Below are 25,038 nucleotides of genomic sequence, written 5' to 3'. Positions count from 1 at the left end.
ATCACCATACAAATAGTTTTGTTTACATAGATTAGGGGAACAATATCTGAGTATAACATACTAGTTTGTCAAGTAGGTTCTGAGCCAAGAGGCTGAACCGACTTGAAGACAGAGTTTGGGGTAAATGCATAGTACATTAGCATAGCTTAAGACAAACATTTCCATAAGGAAAAGGCATTGGTTAACTTCAGGTGAAACCAGGTGTCATTATGGCAACACAGTATTTTAAGAGAAACCTCTTTTTAAATTTGAATAGAGAAGGAAAAAATAATCGCTAGTTTGTTTCCTCCTGCTGCTTAAGAGAGAGAAAAATGTCTGACACTTGCAGGCTATTTTCTCCATTGGAGACCCCTGGCCTTCCTGCCTGTTACCCTCTCATTCCCCCCTTTTCTTTTAGGAGAATTATGTTGCCTAGGGAAAAGGGGCGTTGTTCTCGTTCATAACTGCTTCCGAGCTGACAAGGAGCGTTGTCCCTAAATTGGTGAGGCAACATATTCTCCTAATTCTCATATTGAGGATATCTGATCCAGGGGCCCCAAATAGTAGTTGGAGGAAGGTGCAGCAGTAGCAGGATTTTGAGCAACCATTTGTAACTTAAAAGCTTTTATGTGGCTAGAAACAAATCTAGTTACACAGTTACAGATGTAAGGTAACATAGTCATTAAAACAAGTTAAAATCAAAATTAAAAGTCACATTATGTCCATAGTTAAAGTGCAACGTGTTGCACCAGTCCATTTTAGGGTTGGTAGATGTCATCAGATGAAGAGGCATCACATGTGATTGTTGTCGAAGGTATTCACAGACTTATTCACAGACTTGGAGAAAGTCTTTTCCTTAAAGTGGAGATGTCCACCATGGGAAGCCTTCCACTGATGAAGAGGGGAGTGTTCCACAGACCCAGCAGTTAGACCGATTGTGGAATGCAGCATAGGAGTGAACCCAGGACAGGAAGGCATTGTCTTGAGGATCAAACGGCACACTCAGGATTTTTGGAGTCAGCAGAAGTAGGCTCACGTAGATTTTCAGGCCTATCTGAAAAGTACAAAGTCAGAGCGTAGAAAGTCAAGACATAAAATGAAGTCACTTAGTTTTGGTCAGGGTGCCACCTCTTAACTTGAGTGTGATGTACCCACGAATCAATTCCTGGCACTTTGACAACTGTGGGAAAAGAAAGAATAACCTGGTAAGGGCCTTCCCAGAGGGGCTCGAGGGATGGGCCCTCAGATCCCAATGTTTTTATGAGGGCCTCGGTTCCTGGCTCAAATAGAGGCTTGCTTGACTCAGAGGCTGGGTCAGGAGTCGTCTCCCGGAGTTCTGTTAATGCCTGTTGAAAAGCTGAGAGCTGAGTTACATAACTAGTTAATTCCAAGGCTTTGGGGTCTATAAGAATGTCTGTGCGTAAAGGCCTTCCATAAATGCATTTAAAGGGGGACGGTCCCTCCTTTTTTGGGGCAGTTCAAGCCCTCATTAAAGCTATGGGTAGGACTTTAATCCAATTGTCCTTCGTCTCTTGAGTTAATTTTCGCAAATGTCTTTTGATAATGTCATTACCTTTTTCAACCTTTCCTGAGGATTGGGGTCTCCAGGAACAGTGTAAGTGATATTCTATTCCTAGAGTTTTAGATACCCCTCTGAGTTACAGCAGCTTTAAAGGTGGAGCCACTGTCACTCTGAAGGCTCTGTGGCAGCCCAAACCTGGGGATAATTTCATGGATTAAAATCTTTATAACCTCCTTATCCTGTTCACTATGACAGGGAAAAGCCTCAATCCATCCAGTAAAAGTATCTACCCAAACTTGTAAGCAAGAATATCCATTGGCTTTTGGCATATGAGTAAAATCAATTTCCCAGTCCTCTCCAGGATACTTCCCACTTCGTTGTAATCCAGATTTTGCTAGCTTTTCAGTCTTTGGGTTATTTTTCTGACAAACCTCACACCTTTTGATAATATTTTTTTTAAGTTTTTATTACATTTTTACTTCAAACAAATGAGAAGCCATTTAGTAAGTACTCTCTGCAACCCAAATGAAAACTCTGATGTGAATCCTTAAGAATTTTCTACTGAGCATTTTCAGGAATTATTAATCGTCCATCCTCGGACTGTAACCATCCTTTATCAGTAATCTTTGTTCCTCTTTTTTCGTATCTTTCTAATTCTTCCTCAGTATGTTGTGGTTTTTTCTGTTCTACAGGACCTGTCCGGATCAAAGGTGTCTGCAGTGAAGGGGTTTCATAAAGTGTCGCTTTTCTGGCTTGACCGTCAGCCAACTGATTACCTTTGGCTACTTTACTCCCATCCCTGTTGTGCCCTTTTCAATGCATAACAGCTACTTCTTTAGGACAATATATAGCAGTTAAAAGTCTCTTGATCTCTCTGAAATGCTTAATAGGTTTTCCTGTTGCTGTTTTAAACTTTCTTTCCATATTGCAGCATGAACATGTAAAGTCAAATAAGCATACTTAGAATCTGTGTAGATTTTACCCGCTGCCCTTTGCTTAACTCTAGAGCTCGGGTGAGAGCCACAAGCTCTGCTAACTGAGCACTGGTTCCCTGGGGGAGAGATTTTTCTTCCAAAACCTGTTCAGCAGTCACCATGGCGTAACCTGCTTTACGCTTTCCATCCCGAACAAAAGAACTGCCATCTGTAAATATTTCCATGTCAGGATTTTCTAATGGGGTATCCATTAGATCCTCCCGAGCTGCATAGTTAGGAATTGGGAACAACTGTGATCGGGTGTTTCATTTTCCTTTTCAGGAAGGAAAGTGGCAGGCTTTAAATTTCCACAAACTCTGAGCTTAGTTACAGGTCTTTCTAACAACAATGACTGATATTTAGGAAGCCTACTGTCTGTCATCCAAATATTAACCTTAGAATTTAAGATTCCACTCACATCATGAGAAGTCAGTACAGTAAGTTTTCGTCCATTAATTATTTTTAAAGCTTCAGGTGTTAATAAAGCTGCTGCCACAATTACTCTTAGGCAGTGGGGCCACCCACGTGAAATTACATCTAATTCTCTGCTTAGATAAGCAATAGGTTGCTGGTGAGGCCCTCGGGTTTGTGTCAAAACTCCCAAGGTCATACCTTTTCTTTCAGTGACAAACAAATTAAATTCTGACCCTGTGGGCAAGCTCAGAGCTGGAGCTTGCAGGAAAGCAGTCTGAAGAACCTTAAAAGCCTTTAGAGTTTCTGGAGACCAAACCAATTTGTCAGTTTGGGCCTGTTGAGTTTCAGCTATAAGTTTATATAAAGACCAGGCAAGTTCTCCATAACCCGGAATCCAAATGCAACAGTAACCTGTGATTCCCCAAAATCCTCTCAATTGTCTTAAAGTCATAGGTAGGGGGTGATTTAGTATAGGTTTAATTCTCTCAGGGCCTATGGCCCTAGTCCCTTCTGATAAGGTTAGGCCGGGCTATCAAACCGATTGTTGACACAGCTGAGCCTTTTCTCTTGATGCCTTGTAACCACAGCCTGCCAGAAAGTTTAAGAAATCTTCTGAGGCTCCCAAACAAGCTTCCTCTGTCTCAGCACAGAGCAAAATATCATCTACATATTTTAACACCACCGCTTTAGAGCTATTAAAGTTTTGTAGATCCAGTGACAAACTTTGTCCAAATAAGTGAGGACAGTCACGAAATCCCTGGGGCAAAACTGTCCAGATTAACTGAGAAGCTGGATGCGTAGGGTCTTCAAAGGCAAATAGAAATTGACTTTCTTTCACCAAAGGCACTGAATAGAAGGCATCTTTCAAATCAATTACTGAGAAATATTTGGCTCCTTCAGGAATTTCAGACCATAGAGTATAAGGATTAGGCACCACAGGGTGTAAAGGAACTACAGCCTCGTTTATTATACGTAAATCTTGAACTAGTCTCCATTTACCATTTGATTTCTTTATACCCTAAATAGGAGTGTTGCAAGGACTGTTACAGGGAATTAGTAGTCCCTGCTCCTTTAAATTTTTGATGATGGATTTTAACCCTTCCTTAACCTCAGGTTTCAGTGGATACTGCTTCTTATGTGGAAATAAGTGAGGGTCTTTGAGTTTGACAACTACAGGAATAGCATTTTGTGCTTGACCCACAGATTTTCCATCAGCCCATATTCTAGGATTTATATTTTGTTCAGCTAAAGGGAGAGAAATGGAGGGCTCCATATTCATGAAAACAGAGACATAGACCCTGCTCAGTGTATCCCTCCCCAAAAGGGTGAGGGAGATTCTGGCACGATCAGAAACTCGTGTGAAAATAGCACAGAATCCCAGTTGCAAGATAAAGAATAACAGAAATAATACCTTTTGGCTCGTCCAGATAGTCCCATTACGGAAGCGGATCGGGAAGAAAGTGGGCCAGGGGCTTCAGTAAGCACACAGTAAGTTGCCCCAATATCTAAAAGGAAATCGACGGATTGGACCCCCACAATTAGTAATACCTGGGGTTCCTCAGGTGTAATTAGGACAGGAGCTTGTGTGGGGACCCCAGGGCACCTTCAGTCCTGATTGTCTTGAGAGTCCAACTCTGGAGACCTATGCCTCTGGGGGCAGTCTCTCTTCCAGTGTGGTCCTTTGCAGACCAGACATGGAGCCAGGGGCGGCTTAGATGCCTGAGGGCAATCCCTCTTGAGGTGCCTCTCCTTTCCACAGTAATAGCAAGCCCATCCCTTTTCACCTAGGTCCCTCTGGGCATCTTTCTCAGGCTGTTTAAGAAAGTTTTTCTTAGCCATTGCAAAGGCTTCCACCTTTTCCATTGTCTTTTTTTGCCTTTCTTTCTTTTCCTCATATTCCCTACCATGATAGACTGTCTGAGCCAGTTGTAACAGAGTATCTAAAGACTGATTTGGTCCATACGCCCATTTTAATAGCTTACGGCGGATATCTGGAGCCGACTGAGTGAGAAATCTTTTAAGATCACTTTTTCTTGTTCTTTACAGAACCAGTCTAATTGTAAAACAGTATTATACTTAAGAGACCCTCCAACTGGCCACCATTCGTCGTCCTCCAATGGATACCGTGGCCATGCAGTATCACATTGGAAGACCAGGTGTGTCTTCTTTAAGCCTTGGGGATCAAATCTATCCCAATTTTTTCAGGATACAGTTCAAAGGAGTGGGGCCAGAATTGTTAGCTCCCATCTGTAAGAGAGAAAAAAAGCGATCAGCACCATTTTTCTACCAGAGGCGTCCCTCCCTGCTCTAGATGGGGGTGTAGACAGACTTTACACCAAAAGCTTTTCCTTCCTGGTTGGACTTAGTCTGTCCCTTACCGACGCAGGCGCCGTCCTCGTCCCTCCTGGTTCTACCACCGAGATGGGGTGAGGATGTACCAGGGGTAGACCTGATAGCATCTCTACCTGACGTCCAGCTCTTCACCATTAACCTTGCTTGCCTCTGATGTTACCCGGGGTGAATCAGAGTAACCTTCTGGAATGCCTCCCAAGCTAAGACTGCTGGGGGAAACAGTCATCACCTGAGTGCCTATGCACAACCCTGAGTATATTCCTGACCACAATAAGACCGATATGAACATAAAGCTGAGATGTTCTTTCCAAGCATCACCACACCAGTATAAGAGCCTCCTCTGGTCCACTAAGAGCCAGTGTTACCAAAGGAAAAAAACCCATTGTAGTCCCAATCTGAGTAACCTTTAACCTCTGAGATGTTTTTGGAGCTAGAGATCCATCTAGTTTCTGAACTTCCAATTCTTAGTGAGGCTAGGCACTTTCTTGATTGCCAATCCAAGTTTGGGACCTAAGCCACAGTACACAGTAACGGTATAGATCACAAGTCCCTTGAAAGTCTATGATCCGATAGATTAGGTTAGTACTGCTAATTCCCAAGGAGTTATGAAATGGTCAAAGAGACCAAAAAGATTGACCGAGAAAGGAGAGTTCGGTCCACACGCTTTGCCCATTTCTGGTCGGTTCCCGAAGGAGACATTGGGTGCCTCTTGGGATTGGCAGGTTGGTATAAACCCCTGACAGGTTTCTGCCATAAGCCGTATGAGATCACGGTGGAACCGCAGAGCAGGGCTCCTCACTTGCTTCACGCAGGGCATGTCATTCATTCTCACAAGCACATGGTAGCGTTAGTAAAGCACAGCAGGTGTTCGCTAAGAGAACAAAGAACTAAAGCTCCAAGCATCCTTACCTTGTCCTGAAGGATCCCGGATGAGCCCCCAAGATGAAAGGTTGTTGTTGAATCACGCAAAGACGCTGGGATTCTTGGCCCCTGGAGGAGAAGAATTCAATCCGGGGCCAGAGACGAGGCTTGATCACTCAGAGCTTTTGTGTAATAAAGTTTTATTAAAGTATAAAGGAGATAGACAAAGCTTCTGACATAGGCATCAGAAGGGGGCAGAAAGAGTACCCCCCTGCTAGTCTTCAGCTGGATGTTATATAGTCACTAGCAGTCTGTTAATGAAAGAAAGGAATGTCTTAAAACTCAGAATGGCACCAGGCCCCTCACCCATAACATGCATTTTGGGATAATCTTGGCACCAACTGGTTCATCCTGGGCCATAGAATGATTAACTTGAATCTTGAAGAAGGGCCGATCACCATACAAATAGTTTTGTTTACATAGATTAGGGGAACAATATCTGAGTATAACATACTAGTTTGTCAAGTAGGTTCTGAGCCAAGAGGCTGAACCGACTTGAAGACAGAGTTTGGGGTAAATGCATAGTACATTAGCATAGCTTAAGACAAACATTTCCATAAGGAAAAGGCATTGGTTAACTTCAGGTGAAACCAGGTGTCATTATGGCAACACAGTATTTTAAGAGAAACCTCTTTTTAAATTTGAATAGAGAAGGAAAAAATAATCGCTAGTTTGCTTCCTCCTGCCGCTTAAGAGAGAGAAAAATGTCTGACACTTGCAGGCTATTTTCTCCATTTGGAGACCCCTGGCCTTCCTGCCTGTTACCCTCTCAGGGGCCTCATGGAATGAGTTGATAAGTCACTAGTCCAGCCAAGAAAAATCGATTATTTGACCAAAGCTCTCCATTTCTCCTTTCATTTCCTCTAAAAATATCTAATCATTAAGAAGATGGAAATAAATAGGCTAAATCATCTCTGAGTTAATCAGACATCTTGAATTATATTTTATCTTTAGAAACTGAATTCTTCATTTTAAAAATGACTAAACATAAGCATTAAAAAACGCAGTCTGGAATTCTCAAGAAAGGGCAAGACAGATGTTTAGTGGGAAAAGATGTTCCTATGTCTCCTAATTGGGAAAGGATACACATGGCCAAACAGAGCCCTCATTCCTGTGGAGCAACTGTCTTGAGTTGAAAAGAAGGCAGTTTGACAGAACTAATTGTTACTAATAAAAAATTATTGAAGAGCCTTATTACTCTTCTAGAAGGATTTGCATTTTTAAGAGAAGAAATGTTTTAAATCAAGTGTAAGACAATGTTAAAGTGAGACTTTCTCTCAAATTTCAGCAGAGGCCCCAAGTTGAAGATAAATGTACACTAGACTAATAGCAAGAATAAATAACAGCTAAGGTAGGAAACTTCTTAGAACTGCCTGAAACTGAAAGAGGAGAGTAGAGTTTTAGTAGAGTAGAATAGAGTGGAGACTGAAAGAGGACGTAATGTTTTACTATTCTATCTCTAGGTCATAAAAAGGCTCTTGAGAAAGCATTGCCTTGCAAAATGGGTTTATTCAGGAATAGCAAAATCTGCGATTTAAAACAGGCAATCAATGGCAAAAGACAAGTCCAGAGAACAAAAGAGAAGAATCTCTTTTATAGAGGAGAAGGGAGAGATGAAGGTGAAAGAGGAATGAAGAAGCTGGCTTAATACTCAGAACATTCAAGAAACTAAGATCATGGCATTCAGTCCCGTCACTTCATGGCAAATAGATGGGGAAACAATGGAAACTATGACAGACATTATTTCCTTGAGCTCCAAAATCACTGCGGACAGCAACTGCAGCCATGAAATTAAAAGACACTTGCTCCTTGGAAGAAAAGCTATGACAAACCTAGGCAGCGTTATTAAAAAGCAGAGACATTACTTTGTTGACAAAGGTCCCTATAGTCAAAGATACGGTTTTTCCAGTAGTCGTGTACTGATGTGAGAGTTAAGACCATAAAGAAGGTTGAGTGCTGAAGAATTGATGCTTTTGAACTGTGGTGTTGGAGAAGACTCTTGAGAGTCCCTTAGACTGCAAGGAGATCAAATTCTAAAGGAAATCAATTCTAAAGGAAATCAACCCTGAATATTCATTGGAAGGACTGATGCTGAAGCTCCTATACTTTGACCACCTGATGAGAAGAGCAGGTTCATTGGAAAAGACTCTTTTGCTGGGAAAGATTGAAGGCTGGAGGAGCAGGGGAGGACAGAGGTCAAGATGGTTGGATGGCATCACCGACTCAATGGACATGAGTTTGAGCAAACCCTGGGAGATGGTGAAGGACGGTGCAGCCTGACATGCTGCAGTCCGTGAGGCCGCAGAGTCAGACACGACTGAGCGACTGAACAACAAAGGGGGAGCTGGGCATGGCTTGTAATAAAGAGTCCATTGGAGGGAACCTGGATTTGGAAGTAGAGGCTTCCTATTAGCTGGGTTGCTTCCAGACTGGGAGGACGGTTTCCTTCCTTGTAGGCAGTGAGGTTGTGCCCTTCTTCCTGCTGGGTCTCCAATCAAGGGAGAGTGGTGCCCAGCACTATCCCTTCTGGCTTCCCAAGTCTATCTTAAGTGAGGTTTCTGCGTGTTGATTTTCACACTTCTCACGCTGAGACTGGCCTGCAACCTCCCGCACCGGACAGGCCCCACACTCTATCATCTAGACTCTGCTCCTGCAGGAGGCGCCATTTGCCCTTCAGGCGGCTTCTCCCAGAGTTCTCGGCCTCTGGACCTAATGCTGGAAGTGCGGGCTCGGCCTAGTTGGATGGGGCAGGGCTCGCAGAGGAGCTGGTTGTGGGCTTTGGGGTGGGGTGGGGCGGGGCGCCGGGACGGGGGCGGGGCGGGGCAAGGCTGGGGCTGGCTCCGGAGGGGAGGGGCGGGGCTTTGCGCTCTTTGACCTGAGTCTTCACTGACCAGGTTTTGCCTGGGAGGTTGGGTTGGCTGGAACGTCCCTTAAATCTGGAGTCTTTTTAAAAGGTAAATGTACCCTTAGAATGTTGCGATGTTGGGGGAGACTGGATCGAGCTCTGCTGCATAGACATGACTGACCTTGGACTTCACATGGGGCAGGTGGGCAGCATTAGTCTCCTAAGACCCTTCTGGGCCCCCAGGGCACAATCCTGAAGAATTTATTAAGGAAACTCCAGTGCTGTTATTTTTACCTCCCTTATTCCAGAGAAGACTTAAGGTGGCTTCAGAGATTCTCAAGGTCATTTTGGACAGGTATGTACTTTTTTTCTAAACTCTAGGCAGTTGGCAGATTAAGCTTTAAATGAATAAGATTCAGGTACCCACATCAGATTTTACAGTTTATTCCCTACATTAGTCAAATTTTAATTTTTTAATCTTGCCTTTCTTTTCTCTGATATTTAGCAAGCCCTGACAAACCATTTCTTAGGAGGGAAGCAACCGTTTTTTGCTGAGACACATTGTGACAGTGTTGGTTTTAAGTTGCATTCGATTTGTTGATAACCTGGTGACTGGAGAAACCTCACACCAAGGGTGTAAACAGTGCAGTTTTCATTAAGCGAAATGAAATGGCAAACACACACTCAAGGATATGCCTTTTGGTATATCCTAATCTTCAGGTCCCTTTATCTAATCATGCATGAATAGATGATTTGCAGCAAATCTAGAATATCAGCATAAGGATGATTTTAAAAAGCAGAGGGGCTAAACATGGCATCCCCTACTCTTCGTTACAGAGATCTTTTTTTTTTTTCCCCCAGTCTGTTTTTCTGAGCCTCTTTGGAGCAGAATCAGGGCTCTGTAGAGGACAGAGAACAAACAATTGTGATTTCATCCCCATGGAAAAGGCAGAGAGCTGCTCCATAGGTGAGACTGTGGTAGCCACGCGTTCCGGGAAACAAACTCAGAAGGACAATGCAGATAGTGGTGTGCAGTTTATTACACTGGCAGGCCCAAGGCAGAGTCTCCTCTTAACCAACGACCCTGGCCAGTTTTTGTGAAAACCTTATATACCCTAAGTGTATTTGATCAAACCCACCTCCCCAAATTCCTTGAAACTAGTCTGGACAAGGTAAAAGAGAGAGATGATCAAAGTTAACCCATGATTCTTGTGTCATAAGTCTAGGTAGTTAAACAGTGGACATTTATCAATAGGCCTGTGGTCATATCCCGATAAACATAATGGAATTTACGACTTTGTTCTGTTACAGAGATAATTAGCATATTCTTTTATGCAACAGAGAGTCCAAGTCCAAGTCCTGAGGCTCTTTTATCTGAGGGGATCTGGTTTTCCATTGGTATTCCATTTCTATAGACACCGGGCACAAAGTTCAGAGTCCATTGGGAGGGTGACCATGTGTGTAGCCTAATGTTTGCAGTGTGGCGTAAGATGGAGTCCAGCTCTGTCTGTTTCCTCCTTCAAGATGAGAATAGACTTTGAAAGGAACTAGAGAGAGGATCCGGAGAAGGCAATGGCACCCCACTCCAGTACTCTTGCCTGGAAAATCCCATGGACGGTGGAGCCTGGTAGGCTGCAGTCCATGGGGTCGCTAAGAGTCGGACACGACTGAAGTGACTTAGCAGCAGCAGCAGAGAGATGATCAGAGGACAGAGTGGCAGGGAGAGAAGACAAGTCAGTGGGTGCCAGTTTGAAGCAAGTCTTGGCATGTTGGAGATGTGAGGATGATGGGAGGGTATTGGACTCGTCTTTCAAATACTGCAAGGAAGCTTCGTGAGGAAATAGAGTTTTAAGAACATTTTTAAAAATTTTACTGTGCTATATGAATTCAGTCTCTCTTTTTGGTGTAAGTTTGTTTCTAGACACTTAGCTAGATGTCTAAATTGTTCTTCAGATTTGAACATTAGTAACCCCCTTCACTGAAGGCTTGCCCTCGGTCCTGCAGGCTCTGAATGCTCTCTTTCATTATCTGGGCCAGATAATGTTTGCAGAATACCAGGTGCAAGGCTGTGTGTTCCCCTCACTCTGCGTTGGAGGAGAGCAAGTTTTAGAGAGAATCACAGTTAGGCGAGTGGCCTGAACCAGCACCTGTGGTCCGCTTTTTGTCCTCCTTCCTGCCCGCACCCCATCTTTGTTTCTTTCTCTCTGTTCCCAAAACTAAAAATATTTTTTTGGTTGCAGTTGGTTTTTATTTTCATTTTTGGTTTTAAGTTTTAAAGCTCTCTCTTACTCCCCTCCCCCTTCCTGGCCCCACCCTTGCCCCTTCTGTGACCTGAAGTCCTCTCACCTGGGTCACCTGGTGCTCCCTGCCCTGCCCTGCTTTGGGCTCAGAGTTCAGCTGGGCAGCCACTGGCTGGCCAGGGATCTACATGCCTTTCTCTGCACCTCCCTCATGAGTGCCATGCACGTGTCCATCTTACTTTTCCTTGAAAGAAGAGGTTGGAAGCTCATTCTACTTTATTTTTCTTTCTGGATCTCAGTTTTAAAGAGGCTTTAAAAGAAGAAAATCCTGAGTTTAAAGCCTTGGGTCTGTGGAAGGCAATTTCAGCAAAGTTAATACAAAGTCTTTTATTTTTTAATTGAGCAATCATTTTGCAAGGAGAAAACTAATTTTAAATCCATGTTAGCAGTTCAAATTAAACAGTGCAAGGAGCATGCACATAGCAGTTAGAAAATATACATGTCTGAACTATCATTCTCTTAAAACAAAGCTGTAAAATTTTTTATTTTTCCAAATTTCACCCATGGGTTTATCTTTTGACTTGGATAAAATGTGGGTGCCTAACAATACACCTTCTTTGTGGTGAGTTCCTTTATTGTCAGAATGTCCTAACCAACCATCATGTCAATACTGGGCATCCAAGGATGCCTGCTAGAGGCAAGTCCACTTACCTCTCTGTGTGCAGAAATTAGCGGAGGAGAATGAGATGTGATCTCAGGGCGCAGCTGTAAAACACACCTGCTGATATCATGTCAGTTTCACCAAGAACCCAGGAAGCCTGGGAGCCCTTCGATCAGCCGCAGAGCGGTGCTGGAGCCAATGTTCTCTCTTTCAATCCTGCCCGCCCCTCTGAGCACCAGGGTCAGCAGCAGGTAGGATCCATGCTCCCTTCTAGGAAAGCAGTTAATGGGGATCCCACTTCCTCTCTCATGCTCCTTGGCTAGATGCCTGACTGTGAGTGGAGATGGTTAGAGGCTGGTGCTGGTGAAAGGAGTTATGGAGCAAGGGACAGAGCCCAGGGACAGGGTGAGCTCCTGAATCTGCCCAACGCTTCCACCCCCCACTACTGCCATCTCCCCCCACTTCGACTCTCATCTCCTCTTCACCTTTGGAGAGGCTATAAGTCACGTGGATGGTCTTGGATTTTCACTATGTACACCCACTGACAGTAATGGCATGATGGATGTGTGTCATTGCTCCATAACCAACTTGAAGCAGGCAGGAATTGAGCCTGCTCTCTGTAAAACTAAAGTCTTATCCTGAATGAAGCTCTTTTAATCTTTTACTCAAAGTCCAAGAAGTAACACAAGTTTTTTTTTTACTCTTTCGCTGTTTGTTTATTTTGCTTTTTATTTTGTTCTGAAATACATAATGGAAAAGAAGAAGGCAAAACTACACAGACATGCTACTGGCATACTGCAATGAACCACAGGTTAAAATGAAACTCTTACACATTTCTTAGACACAGCTTGACTTGTATATTTTAAGACTCCTTCAGTTGGAGAAAGAAATTCTATCATTGGAGTTGGCAGAGACATTTGTAGAACAGCAGTGAGAAACAGTTGTTTCTAGGCAATTATTTTATGAAGGGAAAAAAGAAATAATTAAGTCCAAGTTGGAACCTACTTATTTGGTTTAGCATTTCATAGCCATATCTAACGGAGAAGGCCCCCAAGAAGTTGTTTTTTTAGCCAACTATGCTCTGAACTTTGAACACATTTTAAACATTTTTAGCCAAGTTTGTGACCCGAAGATAAAATGCACTCATTAGCCTCAACTCTTGAAAGCAGCTGGTTTTCTTTTTGGAAGAAAGCTATAAAATGTTTCAAAAAAAATCTTATTTTAAATTAGGAACAAGGAACATAAAAAATTATTTAATTCGTTTGACAGACAATAACAAATATCTTCTACTTTCACAGTAAAAAAAAAATCAGTTACTGCAGCTGCTACGGCCAAAGGGCAGAAATAAAGACCCATGTCCAATAGGAGGAACGTGGGTCTGATGGGGTGTTGGTACCTTCAGAGTCCTGGTCTGTTCTGGTTCAGACTTTACAGGAATTCATCCAGGAAATAATTCCAGTCTTATAGTTCAGAAAATCTAAAGAATAGTAGAAGAGCATAGAGGTTGTTCTCTTGAAAACTCTCTGCTCTGACAGCAGAAATTATATCTGTCTTTCTGCAGGCCATGGGTGATCAGGACCTACCTGGAGTTCTGGTGTCTGATCTTGAAGGACCACATGGTATATGTGAAGATCATGCTGAAGACCTGAAGAGACACTTTAATCTCATTACCATGCAAGACTTTTTGGAAAATAAAGCACAGCTGGGTCCCCAGATTCAAGCTGTGTACATCTGGTGTGGAAGGCCGGCTGTCAGCCAGGAGCTCCTGCACAGCCTGCCCTCCTTGAAGATCGTGGCCAGCGCAGGGGCAGGGCTGGACCACCTGGACCTGGGGCTCGTGGCCAGCTTTGGTGTGAAGGTGGCCAACACACCACATGCTGTCTCCAGCCCCACAGCAGACCTGGGGATGGCCTTGCTGCTTGCTGCAGCTCGGAGAGTTGTGGAAGGTAAACAGCCAGGAGATGTTGGTTTTCCAGATTAGATGACAGATGTTTAATATCACACCTGATAAGGCCCTGGTCTCTTCACACTGTGTCCAGGACTTGGTGGCCCTGGGGCGGGAGCCAGTCTTGGTTGCTACAGCCTAGTCAGGGCCGGGCTCAGCACCTGCACACATGCAGTCCACATGGTCTGTCTGAACACTGTCTTTTCCTCCACCACCTTCTACTCACTGTGCCATGGGGGTACCTGTACATGTGAGGTAATTTCAGCACCACTAGGGAAATGCCCTGGGGTGGTCCATTGGCCAGTCAGCCTGCTACCCTGGGGTGAAGGCCCACACATGAATAGGTGAGACGCCACCTCTCCACACACTGGACATCACTGGGAGTGTTCTGGGAAGGACAGCGCAGCATTCAGCACTTGGCCGTCATCCTGGTGAAGCTCTGGGGTGAAGCGGCTTGAGGAGAGGAGGCAAGAACCAGGCTGGTTCTCTTCTGATTGCTGGTTCACATGTGCACACTCACACATACATACACACTTGCATATGCACATAAGCCATATATAAACACACATGCCGTCACATACACATACATGTAGTCACAAACGTACAGACACAAACACCAGAACCAACAAATTTTAACCACAAGTCCTCCCTTAATGTGAAAGAAGTTGCTCGTTTAAAGCATTAGGCCAGGAGGCTCAGGTTTGTGATGAGGAAACTGCTGTCCGATCCATCCTTCTTCCTGCAGAAACATTTTGCTGTTGTATAGACATGCCTGAGCACCCAGGGTCCACCTCGGGCTTCCTTCAACCTCATCTTTCAGTCAGGAGGTCCCGTGAGGGTTGTGGGGATTCTGTGTGTGGTGCTGTCCACACTGCCCACTCTGCACCTTGTTTATTTCAGGTCATCAGTTGGCTGTTTCACCACATACAGAGAACTTTCCTACAGACTATATGGGTCAACAGGTGACTGGGGCCACTCTGGGAATTATCGGCATGGGCAGCATTGGCTATAAGATTGCTCAAAGGGCCAGAGCATTTGAAATGAAGATTGTCTATCACAATAGGAAACGCAGGTAAAATTCAGAAAATGGACTTGAAATTAACTGAGCAGAACTTACATCATCACTGACTTCAGTATGGCTTCAATATATTATTTCTTCACTTTTTATTAGATTCCCTTATTCTGTCTCCAAAAATCAGGGTTGATGATCAAAGAATGGATTGTAGCATTTTTATGATTCCCTAAAAATGTGGCAGGTAAGCTTCTCTTCATGGAAGAAATTTCACCAGAGGAAAGAGATTTTGGCTCACCTACAGTTACGTGCTTTTTTCATTTGTAAACTGATTCTTTCTGACCATGGGAGATGCTGCCCACACTTTAATACACATAACCCAAGGGCACAGGGCTTCCCCCAGCAGTGCTCGGTCTGAAACCATCCTCCTCATACTCCACGAGCAGCATCTGGCCCAGCGCCCGGTCTTTTGATTCTGTCTCAGACCTGCCTGTTTGCTCTCACTTCACTGATGCCTCCTGCCTACGCCCTGGCTTTTCTCACCGGCATTCCACTCCCCCAAGGGGCTGCGCTCTGTTCTTGAACGTCAGCCCATTTGCAGACCAGCCGGAGAAGGGCGCTGTTCAGAGCCTTTCAGCGGCTTCTGTTCCCTGGAATAGCTTTCTACTCACAGAGGCAGGGTGACCTGGGAGACCTTCCATTAGGACCGCCCTCTTCAGTCGATGTGGACACAGTGGACAGTGGTGAGGCTTCAGTAGCTGTCACAGCTCCCAGTGTGGTAAGGGCTGATGCAGAGACCAGGGCTCTTCGGGACAGGCATGTGATACGAGCAGGGCCTTCATAGTGGCTGGGCATGCTGGCTGTTCCTTTCCTCCAGGCAGTCCCCTGGCCAAGATGTGTAGAAAGAATCCATACAGCTTTGTATTGCTTATTTGTAGGGCAGGAGTGGCTACCAAGGATGCTGAGACCTTCTGGAGCTTGGCATTTTTGTTGAGTAATCAGCTGCCTGGGGTGGGCCAAGCAGGAGCTAGGATTGAACCCCAAACAGCACATAAGCTGCCTGCACCAGAACCTTGGGTCCGTGCTCTCTGTTGAACACATGGCACTCCCGACCCTCTCCCATTTTGTTGTTTTTTTCTGGAGTTTCTGATGTGTTTGCCCATATCCAGCAGTGTCTCATGTCACTGAAAGCATGTCTGACACCATCGGCTGTGCCAGCCTCTGGGGGCTCAGGGCTGAGTGAGAGGAAGTTCCTGTCCACAAGAGGCTTGCAGTCTGGTGTGAAATGCCACAGACACAGGGCTCAGAGCACCCAGAGGCACAGGTTTCCACGGGTAAGCCCTGAGCTCAGGGTCTAGCCACCTCTGAACCCACATGGGGTCTGGCCCCATGGGGGACATACTGAGTCTGCAGCCCTCTCAGAAACTCCTTCCTGGGGCAAATGGATGAATTTCTAAGCAGAGAACATGGTCTTCTCCCTTGTTCCCTTCATAGAAAATTGGAGGAGGAGGAAGCTGTTGGGGCCATTTACTGTGAGAGGCTGGATGACCTCCTTCAGTGGTCAGACTTTGTGATGTTGGCTGTGAGCCTGACGCCACAGACCCAGGGCCTGATCGGGAAGCGGGAGCTGAGGTTAATGAAGCCCACCGCCATCCTCATCAACATTGGCAGAGGTACCCACTCCAGCTGTATGTGGGCTGGAGGGCTGTGCAGAAGGATCCCCAGCCCTGGCCACTCTTTCAGCATTTCCAGTCAACCTTTTCCCTGAATGGTTTGAAAAATCCACTAGACTTGTGGGTGGTGCGTTAAAGGGATTATACTTTATATTTAGAGGTATTTCTGATTTTTATCTTCACATCATTTTGAGCCTCAAATTAGTAACATAAAGAATGAGAATGCTGAACCTCTGTGGGAATTTCATATCGCAGTGTGGGCATCTCCTTGGGAGGGCCATCACAATTTGACTTTCCACGTGTTATCAAGCAAAAGTGAGGGGCATGAATTTTCTGAGCCTCACTTAGTTTGGTTATTTGACATTTGCGTAGAGCTTTGTGTGTCTGTGTACAGGGAGCCATAGGTCCTGTGTTGTAACTAAGTTCTCTGGAGCATTTGTAAAGGAGAAAACTGGGTCCTCAATGCTGGGGACGTGAGCACGTGTGAGGATTGGTGCTGGCATCACACTTGCCGGCGACTTGCCTTTGGGGTTGGGGGCCAGAGGACGTGTGAGACCTGGCACTACCAGCAGCTACCTGGATCTCTCATCTTTAAACCCAGATAATAGTGCTTGCCATGAAATCCCACAGGGCCAAGCTAGTGTGCTTGAAGGTCTCGAAAATTCATACCCTGTCGACAAGCAGGAACGACCAGTGCATTATGTGCTTTTGGTGATGTCAGAGGTTGGAGACAAAGATTCTAGAAAACCAAACACCCCAGGAAGGGCCTGGAGCTAGGTGTCTCCACCAGCAGCATGTGCAGGCTGGGTGCTGTCTTGACCAGTGGGGCAGCTCAGCCCACCAGTGGGAAGGGGACTTCTCTGCTTGAGGGAAAGGGCCTTCTCAGCTGCTGTTCAAGCAGGCCCTGCTATTTCATGTTTGAAATGCAGTTATGGTTCATGTTTGTGGCTGCTTGGTTTTTTAGCATGTATATAAAACTATTATCCGGGGGCTGCTTCCTGGAATCCTCTGGTGGTTGGGAGGTGGTGTGGTGAAGTGGAGGGCCCAGGCTCAGGGCCGGACAGACCTGGGCTCAGATCTGGGTGGATGTGTTAGAAGTATATGACTTTGGCTGAGTATGTCACCTATAAAATGAGTATTGTCTTCTGCTGGGTAAGCAGAGTCAGTAAGACAGCGTCTGTGAAGGGCTTAGTGCACTGCCTGGCACATGGCAGGCTCTCAGTGTCTGAGAATAGATTGGCAGAATGAAGTTCACATGCTTTTTGTCAAACTTCTGACAAGATCAAGATGTGTTTCAGTGTAACCAGAGAGCACTGCCTAACTTGGGCCTACAGAGGAGGGATCTCATCCACCCAGGTCTGCTAGTTGATCAAGAAGCCCTGGTGGAAGCCCTTCAGACCGGGCTCATTAAGGCGGCAGCGCTGGATGTGACGTACCCAGAGCCCCTGCCCAGGTAAGGAAGCCAGACAGGATCTACAGTTCTCTCCCTCTGGGTGGGCGAGGCCTCAGACAGCTGTTGCTTTTGGCTTCTGCGGCCACGTTGAGCTGCCTGTTGCAATCACATAGGGTCTTGGCCTTGGAGCATGCCCCTGGTGACCTGTCCATTTCTGCAGTGGGTCAGGCCTCTGCTTCAGCACCTCCACAGACAGGGCGCTCAGGGCACTGGGGCCCCAGACCCCATAGATGGAGAACGCACAGAATAGTCTTTCTCAGGTTGAGCCAAATAGTCCTTCCTTTACCCGTTATTCTTCGCTTTACAAACCTTCAGATAACCACCACATTCTACCATAGTCTTTTTCTTTTTTTTTTTTTTGAGGCTAAATATCTTCATATCCTTTACTTGTAGCCTAAATGATGTCATTTCCAGACACGTTGTCCTTATTATTGCCTTCCAGCCCTTTGAAAATACACTGCTGAGGACTGTACATAGTATTCAGGTTGTGGTCTGACCACTGCAGCGAAGTTATACAGAGGTTGTGTTAGCAGCATGTTTCCTCACAGCCTCACTGCACCTTAACTCATTAAGTGTTCTAGTTAGTTAAAGTTAAAATTGTTATTCTCTCATTATTTTTTTTTAAGTTTGTGTGTGTGGAATTTTACATTTATTTGCATTTACTTTCATTTGCTTGTATGTTTTGACCGTGTGATCCAGCCTAGTGGGACTGGCGTCTTGATTATCTTATTTATTTTGAATCTTGATGCTGTCATTTGTTAAACCAACTATTCCTAACTTTGATTTCCATCCAGTAAGCAAATTGCTGTCAGATGAATGTTTTGACCAAATTTGATATCTAAGTTTATCAAGATTGGCCTTAGAAATTAGACATTTCTGAGAAAAACAATAATTTATTGAGAATAGTTTCTCAAAATGTGGTCTGGAGATCATTTTAAGGGGTCTGTGAAGTCAAAACCATTTTTCTTTTTAAAGGTCTAATTGGCTTCATTTAATAATTCATAATCAGCATTCTGTCTAAAAGGAGACAGAAGTTTCCACATCGGAACTGTTTTCCTGATGCATAAGCAGTTGTTCATTTCCACTCATGTTTTCTCACAAGAACACAGCAGGGTTTCCTCAGAATGTGATGACATCATCACTCAGACAGTTAATGAAGTGTATGACTGTATTACATTGTTTTCGGTTTTAATTTCTAATACAATAAATGTTGATAGGCATAATCCTCATAAACACATGTTCTTTGGGGTTCTCAATTTTTAAGAGTGTAAAGGCCAAGTAAGCAAGCCACTCAGTTCAGTCACTCAGTCATGTCTGATTCTTTCCAACCCCCATTGACTGCAGCATGCCAAGCTTCCCTGTCCACCACCAGCTACTTGAGCTTACTCAAACATCAAGTTGGTGATGCCATCCAACCATCTCATCCTCTGTTGTCCCCTTCTCCCACCTTCAGTCTTTCCCAGCATCAGGGTCTTTTCAAATGAGTCAGTTCTTTGCATCAGGTGGCCAAAGTATTGGAGTTTCAGCTTCAGCATCAGTCCTTCCAGTGAATATTCAGGACTGTTTTCCTTTAGGATGGACTGGTTTAATCTCCTTGCAGTCCAAAGGACTCTCAAGAGTCTTCCCCAACACCATAGTTCAAAAGCATCAATTCTTTGGCACTTAGCTTTCTTTATGGTCCAGCTCTCACATCCATACACGACTACTGGAAAAACCATAGCTTTGACTGCTGCTGATAAGTCACTTCAGTCGTGTCCGACTCTGTGCAACCCCATAGACGGCAGCTCACCAGGCTCCCCCATCCCTGGGATTCTCCAGGCAAGAACACTGGAGTGGGGTGCCATTGCCTGCTCCGATAGCTTTGACTAGACAGACCTTTATCGGCAAAGTAATGTCTCTGCTTTTTAATGTGCTGTCTAGGTTAGTCATAGCTTTTCTTTCAAGGAGCAAGTGTCTTTTAGTTTCATGGCTGCAGTCACATCTGCATTGATTTTGGAGCCCAAGAAAATAAAGTCTGTCGCTGTTTCCATTGTTTCCCCACCTGTTTGCCATGAAGTTGTGGGACTGGATGTCATGAGCTTAGTTTTTTGAATGTTGAGCTGTAAGCCAACTTTTTCACTCTTCTCTTTCACTTTCATCAAGAGGCTCTTTAGAAGAGAGCCACTAATCTAGAACAAAAAATAATTTCAATATAAATAAAGAAGCATGAATATTTTAGACAGTGGCCAACTTACTCAAAACTGAGATGTCATGCAATCACCCCTGTTGACTAACCTGCTAAAAAGAGCTTTTTCTCACAAGTCACAGGGCAAATACCAGTGTTATATCCCAAAGCTAAGTTTATCCTAATAGGTGATGTACTTCCAGTGTCCCATGTGAAATCATTTTTTTACAGCTCTTTTGCCAAGATATTTATCAGATATGTTTTGAGTTTTCATCTTTGTTTTTCAGGGAGACATTTTGATGCTGCTCACTGTGAAAAAAAAGTAGGAAATTCGGGGTTATTTAGTCATACTACATAAGTATTCTTTATTTTACAAAAGGATTTACTACAAATTATTTTAAGAAGTTTCATTTGCCAGTAGGGCCAGGGGTCCCCAAGACTACCTTCAGCTTTAATGATTGGCTGGAAAGACCTGCAGAACGCAGAAAAGCTTTTATACTCACAGTTAACAGTTTATTACAGTGAAAAGACATAAGTTTAAAATCAGCAAAGGCAGAAAACTTCTAGAGTGGAGTCCAGGAGACCCAGGCTTATCTTCCCAGCAGAGTTGTGTGGACAGTGCTTATACCTCCAGGAGTGATGCATGACAACACACATTAAGTGTTTCCATCCAGGGAAGCTCACTGAGCCTTGTATCTGGGCTCAGTCATGTAGGCATGGAGAACCCACTTGTCTTGACACTGACTTCTTAGACTCCAGCTCCTACAGAGGTCAAACTGACACAGACTGGCCAAGAGCTCTAGGCAAACAAAAACGGGCATTCATCACAAATTAAACCACTAGCAACAACTCTCTGACTTTGTCCAAGACCCCAAGTATCAGACACTCTTACCAGGCAGTAGGCTGAGGGGCTCATAGGTTATCTCCCAGAGGCCACTCAGAGGCCAGCCTTGTCTTTGGGATGTGCAGGATTCAAGAACTCCAAGCCTGCCTGCTGAGTTAATTCTTTATTACACGGGCCACCCCTGTGGCCTTTCAGTTCAGTTCACTCAGTCGTGTCTGACTCTTTGAGACCCCATGGACTGCAAGGCCCTTGGCCTAGGCTGTCTCACAGCAAAATGATAATTTATTGGAGTATCTACATTTAGTACAGTATTTATATGACAGGTCCAGCAATAGTATTGGTATGACTGCCTAACATTTGAAGGAGTCACTGTGGGACAGGGATAAGATTTAAAGAAACAACTAATCCATTGTTTTTTTGTAATTTTTGATTACTTGTTGCCCTCAACCTCTTCATCTACCACTATTTGTATGTTATGATGAACGCATGTAGCACTATTTAGTATATAAAGTTAGGTGATATTTAGCAAAATCCAGTAATTCCTCAGGCCGGTCATTTCCCATTGATCATCAATGTCAGTATTATCATCTGACTTACTTTCATGAGGTAGTTAATCTTGTCAACAGTGCCAGTGTTACAGCATATTGCTATACACTCATGGTACAATGCAGTTTAATTACATAAGTCAATTGCAGAGATATTTGCTATGCCTTCTCAACACAAATGTTTCTTGCCTATACATTCAGATATTCTTATGGGCAGGTGTTGGGTTCCAAGTCAGTTGGGACAGAGTGTCACCCTGTCTCACACCCTTGTACCTAGACTGTTTTCCATTGTGTGCAGTAGGGCCCACCTGCTTCATAGGGGGAAGACAAGTGTTTTTCAGAATAGTCCTATCCCTGCTAACTGTACCACACAATACAACTTACTTCAATCAGTCTTGGAGGTGAGGGTGGTTGCACTGCATTGGCATAAATTACAGGTGCCCGTAGAGAACTTCCATAGGTTTGGGGGTCCTTAAGATTCCCAAGGGCATGCCCCTTGAGCCTCAGTAGCTATTGGGCCAGGGTCGGGGGGTCGGGGGTTGGAATCACTGCCACGTGGCTACTTTGGCCTCTGTCTGTATTAAAATAAAGAGGCTCTGTTGGGCTAGGTGACAGCACTTTTCCAGTCCTGAGTTCTAATATTATCCGTCATTATGCTTGAGTCTGCCTGACCCAGTTCACTAAAACCTTATCTTTCCAGGCTGTCTCCCATTCTTTGCCTTCTTCCTGGAAGAGAGCTCCCTCTAACCTGCTAATCCTAGTTAAGAAATCTTTCCCCTCTGAATGCCATTCCCATTAAAGGTGCACTCATCTTGTTCCATCATGCCTGAATCAGCATGTCTCCCCAAGGCCCTTTCTTATCTTGCGGGTCACAGTCATTTAATCCATCACGCATGTTCTGCAGTTGTGAACTAATGGCGTGGGTGCAGTTAGGATATGTTACTTTACATCCAGAAACGTTGGGTTACCCAAACCAGGGTTAGATGAGCGGTGATCATCTAGAGTACATCTAGGTATCATCTCAGTACACCATGAGGCCTCCCACAGCCTTCCTCATCTCAGAGTGGGGATGTGAGACCAGAATATGAAGTTAAAGAAACCAAATGACTCTGTTTTCCTCCATTAATCTGTATTTCAGAGATCATCCTTTATTGGAGTTGAAGAACGTCATTCTGACACCTCACATTGGAAGTGCAACTCATCAAGCAAGACGACAGATGATGGAAAATTTGGTTGAAAGCATCCTGGCTTCTCTCAGTGGCCTTCCTATTCCTAACGAAGTGCTGCTTAAATGATTTATGTGAGTTAAGACTTCAGTGGGATGGAAACAGCAGATTAAATGGGAAAGAAACACCTTTGTATACTTTATATTTGAGTCCATTATATAGACTGCATTAATACTTAGATGAAACACTTAAGGACTAGTCATAATACTTATCACCTGTTCAAAGTTTGCTAAATGCTTTCCTCACATGCCCACCTCATCCTCAAGGCAGCTGTAAGAGGGAAGTTCTGTTACCATTCATGATGAAACTGAGCACAGGTAATTACTTGTCCACAGTCCAAAAGTCTGCACTCGGTCTATGGGTTTCCCCGTGAGTTGTGCTGCTTTCAATCTTGATAAATTCTGGTAAATTGATTGGATTACATAGTCTTCCCTGACAGTCTAATCACTATTGCTTTAATCATTAAAAAAAAAAAGGATAATTGGGCACCTTCTATGTGCCAAGTTCCCACTCAAGGGTTTACTTACTAGTGGGGGAGAAAACCAAGCAGTGCCAGGAAGTCTGTGCTGAGCGGGAGCAAAGGAGTGGGAAGAGAGTGCCTAGAGCGGAATTACCAGGGGTGACCTTGAAGAGGGGTCTGGGGTGAGGATGCCTCCTTTCTGCAGCAGTTTGGAAGCTGTTTTTCTCCTCCACATGGACTGTCGAGCAGGTGTCACGGAAGTGAGCAAACGAATTAGTAGCATAGAGAGGAAGGAACTTGATCCTTCCTAGTTGTGCCAGCAGCGGGAGCTCTGCTCCAGGACGCCGGCTTTTCATTTAAACCACCGAGTGAGGACGGACCTTACTTCCCTGCTCCACATTTGATGTTCTGTAGCAAGGGAGTTGCAACGCCCCCATCTCTGTTAGCTCCGTGCGCGTGCGTAAAGTATTCCTTGCTCTGCAGTCTCCTCCTCCGGGTGTTTTGCGCGCTTCTCCAGCAGCAAAGCCCAGCTAACGCGGCACTCGTTGGAAGAGCGGCGGCTTCGTGGCTCGCCCTCAACCAGCACATCCTGAAGTCCCGCCCCGCTCCTCAGGTTGCGTCGTGGCGCTCCGCTCCGCACCTTGATATCTGGCCCCACCCACGGGCGCCCCGCCCAGCCTACGGTGCACGGTCCCCTATCAGTCCCGGCCCGACCCACTCCGCTGACTCGTGTCCACACACCCCTGCTCACTCGCAGTCCCGCCCCTCCCCGCACATGCTTCCGCTCGGCCTCCTAAGGGCCCGTCTACTCATCCCGAGACACCGCCGCGCCCTTTCGCCCTGCCCACAGTCTCCCGGCGACTCCCAGCATGTCCAGCACTTGGCCCAGAGCCGCTTCACCGGTTCCCCTAACGCGTCTGCCAGCCTCACGTCGCCTCAAGGCCTCAAGGCCTCAAGGCCTCAAGGCCATCGCTCCGCCCTGAGTGGCAACGCTCCACGTCTTCCTTGGCAACGTCGGCCAGCCACGCCCTAGTCTACATCAGTTCAGTTCAGTCGCTCAGTCTTGTCCGATTCTTCGCGACCCCATGAATTGCAGCACCCCAGGCCTCCTTGTCCATCACCAACTCCCCGAGTTCACTCAAACTCACGTCCATCGAGTCAGTGATGCCATCCAGCCATCTCATCCCTTCTCCTGCCCCCAATCCCTCCCAGCATCAGAGTCTTTTCCAATGAGTCAGATCTTCGCATGAGGTGGCCAAAGTTTCAGCTTTAGCATCATTCCCTCCAAAGCAATCCCAGGGCTGATCTCCTTCAGAATGGACTGGTTGGATCTCCTTGCAGTCCAAGGGATTCTCAAGAGTCTTCTCCAAGACCACAGTTTAAAAGCATCAATTCTTCGGCGCTCAGCTTTCTTCACAGTCCAACTCTCACATCCATACCTGACTACTGGAAAAACCATAGCCTTGACTAGACGGACCTTTGTTGACAAAGTAATGTCTCTGCTTTTGAATATGCTATCTACATAGCCCCGCCCTATACATCGCCCCGTCTCGCTTCGCCCCGCCCCATGTCTCCCCGTCAATTTCGCTCCACGACACGTCACAGTTAACGTCACTGCGTCCAGCGTCTCTCGCCAGAGTGTCTCCTTGGTAATGTTGCCCGCCCATACACACGTCTGTCAACGTATCCCATCCCACATGTCGCCCTGCCCCGCGTCGCTCGCCTGAGTGTCTCCTTGGCAACGTCACCCCGCCCATGCCAAATCACGTCAGCGCGTAGCACCGCCCCACACGTTGCACCGCGTCTCC

The 25,038-nt window shown here is 45.3% G+C and overlaps 1 protein-coding gene across 4 annotated transcripts in view; it reads left to right on the top strand.

Annotated features, from left to right (window-relative positions):
• LOC113882642 (probable 2-ketogluconate reductase) overlaps nt 1-22,912 on the top strand; it is a 31,613-nt gene extending 8,701 nt beyond the window's left edge. Inside the window, exons 1-7 of one of the 4 annotated variants that reach the window (XM_027525593.1) lie at nt 9,045-9,209; nt 9,316-9,362; nt 13,470-13,854; nt 14,754-14,925; nt 16,360-16,538; nt 17,895-17,991; nt 22,683-22,912. In XM_027525593.1, the coding sequence (XP_027381394.1) occupies nt 13,473-13,854; nt 14,754-14,925; nt 16,360-16,538; nt 17,895-17,991; nt 22,683-22,839 (987 nt within the window). In that variant the 5' untranslated portion in view covers nt 9,045-9,209; nt 9,316-9,362; nt 13,470-13,472 and the 3' untranslated portion in view covers nt 22,840-22,912. Of the gene's footprint in view, nt 1-9,026; nt 9,210-9,315; nt 9,363-13,469; nt 13,855-14,753; nt 14,926-16,359; nt 16,539-17,894; nt 17,992-22,682 lie in introns of those variants that run through there. The other 3 variants (XM_027525594.1, XM_027525595.1, XM_027525596.1) reach the window with 3 other exon arrangements.
• Nucleotides 22,913-25,038: the final 2,126 nt, after the last annotated feature.

Source organism: Bos indicus x Bos taurus, chromosome 24 (assembly GCF_003369695.1).
Source record: "Bos indicus x Bos taurus breed Angus x Brahman F1 hybrid chromosome 24, Bos_hybrid_MaternalHap_v2.0, whole genome shotgun sequence".
Classification (NCBI taxonomy): Eukaryota; Metazoa; Chordata; class Mammalia; order Artiodactyla; family Bovidae; genus Bos; species Bos indicus x Bos taurus.
This window is presented reverse-complemented; position numbering and strand designations above follow the sequence as displayed.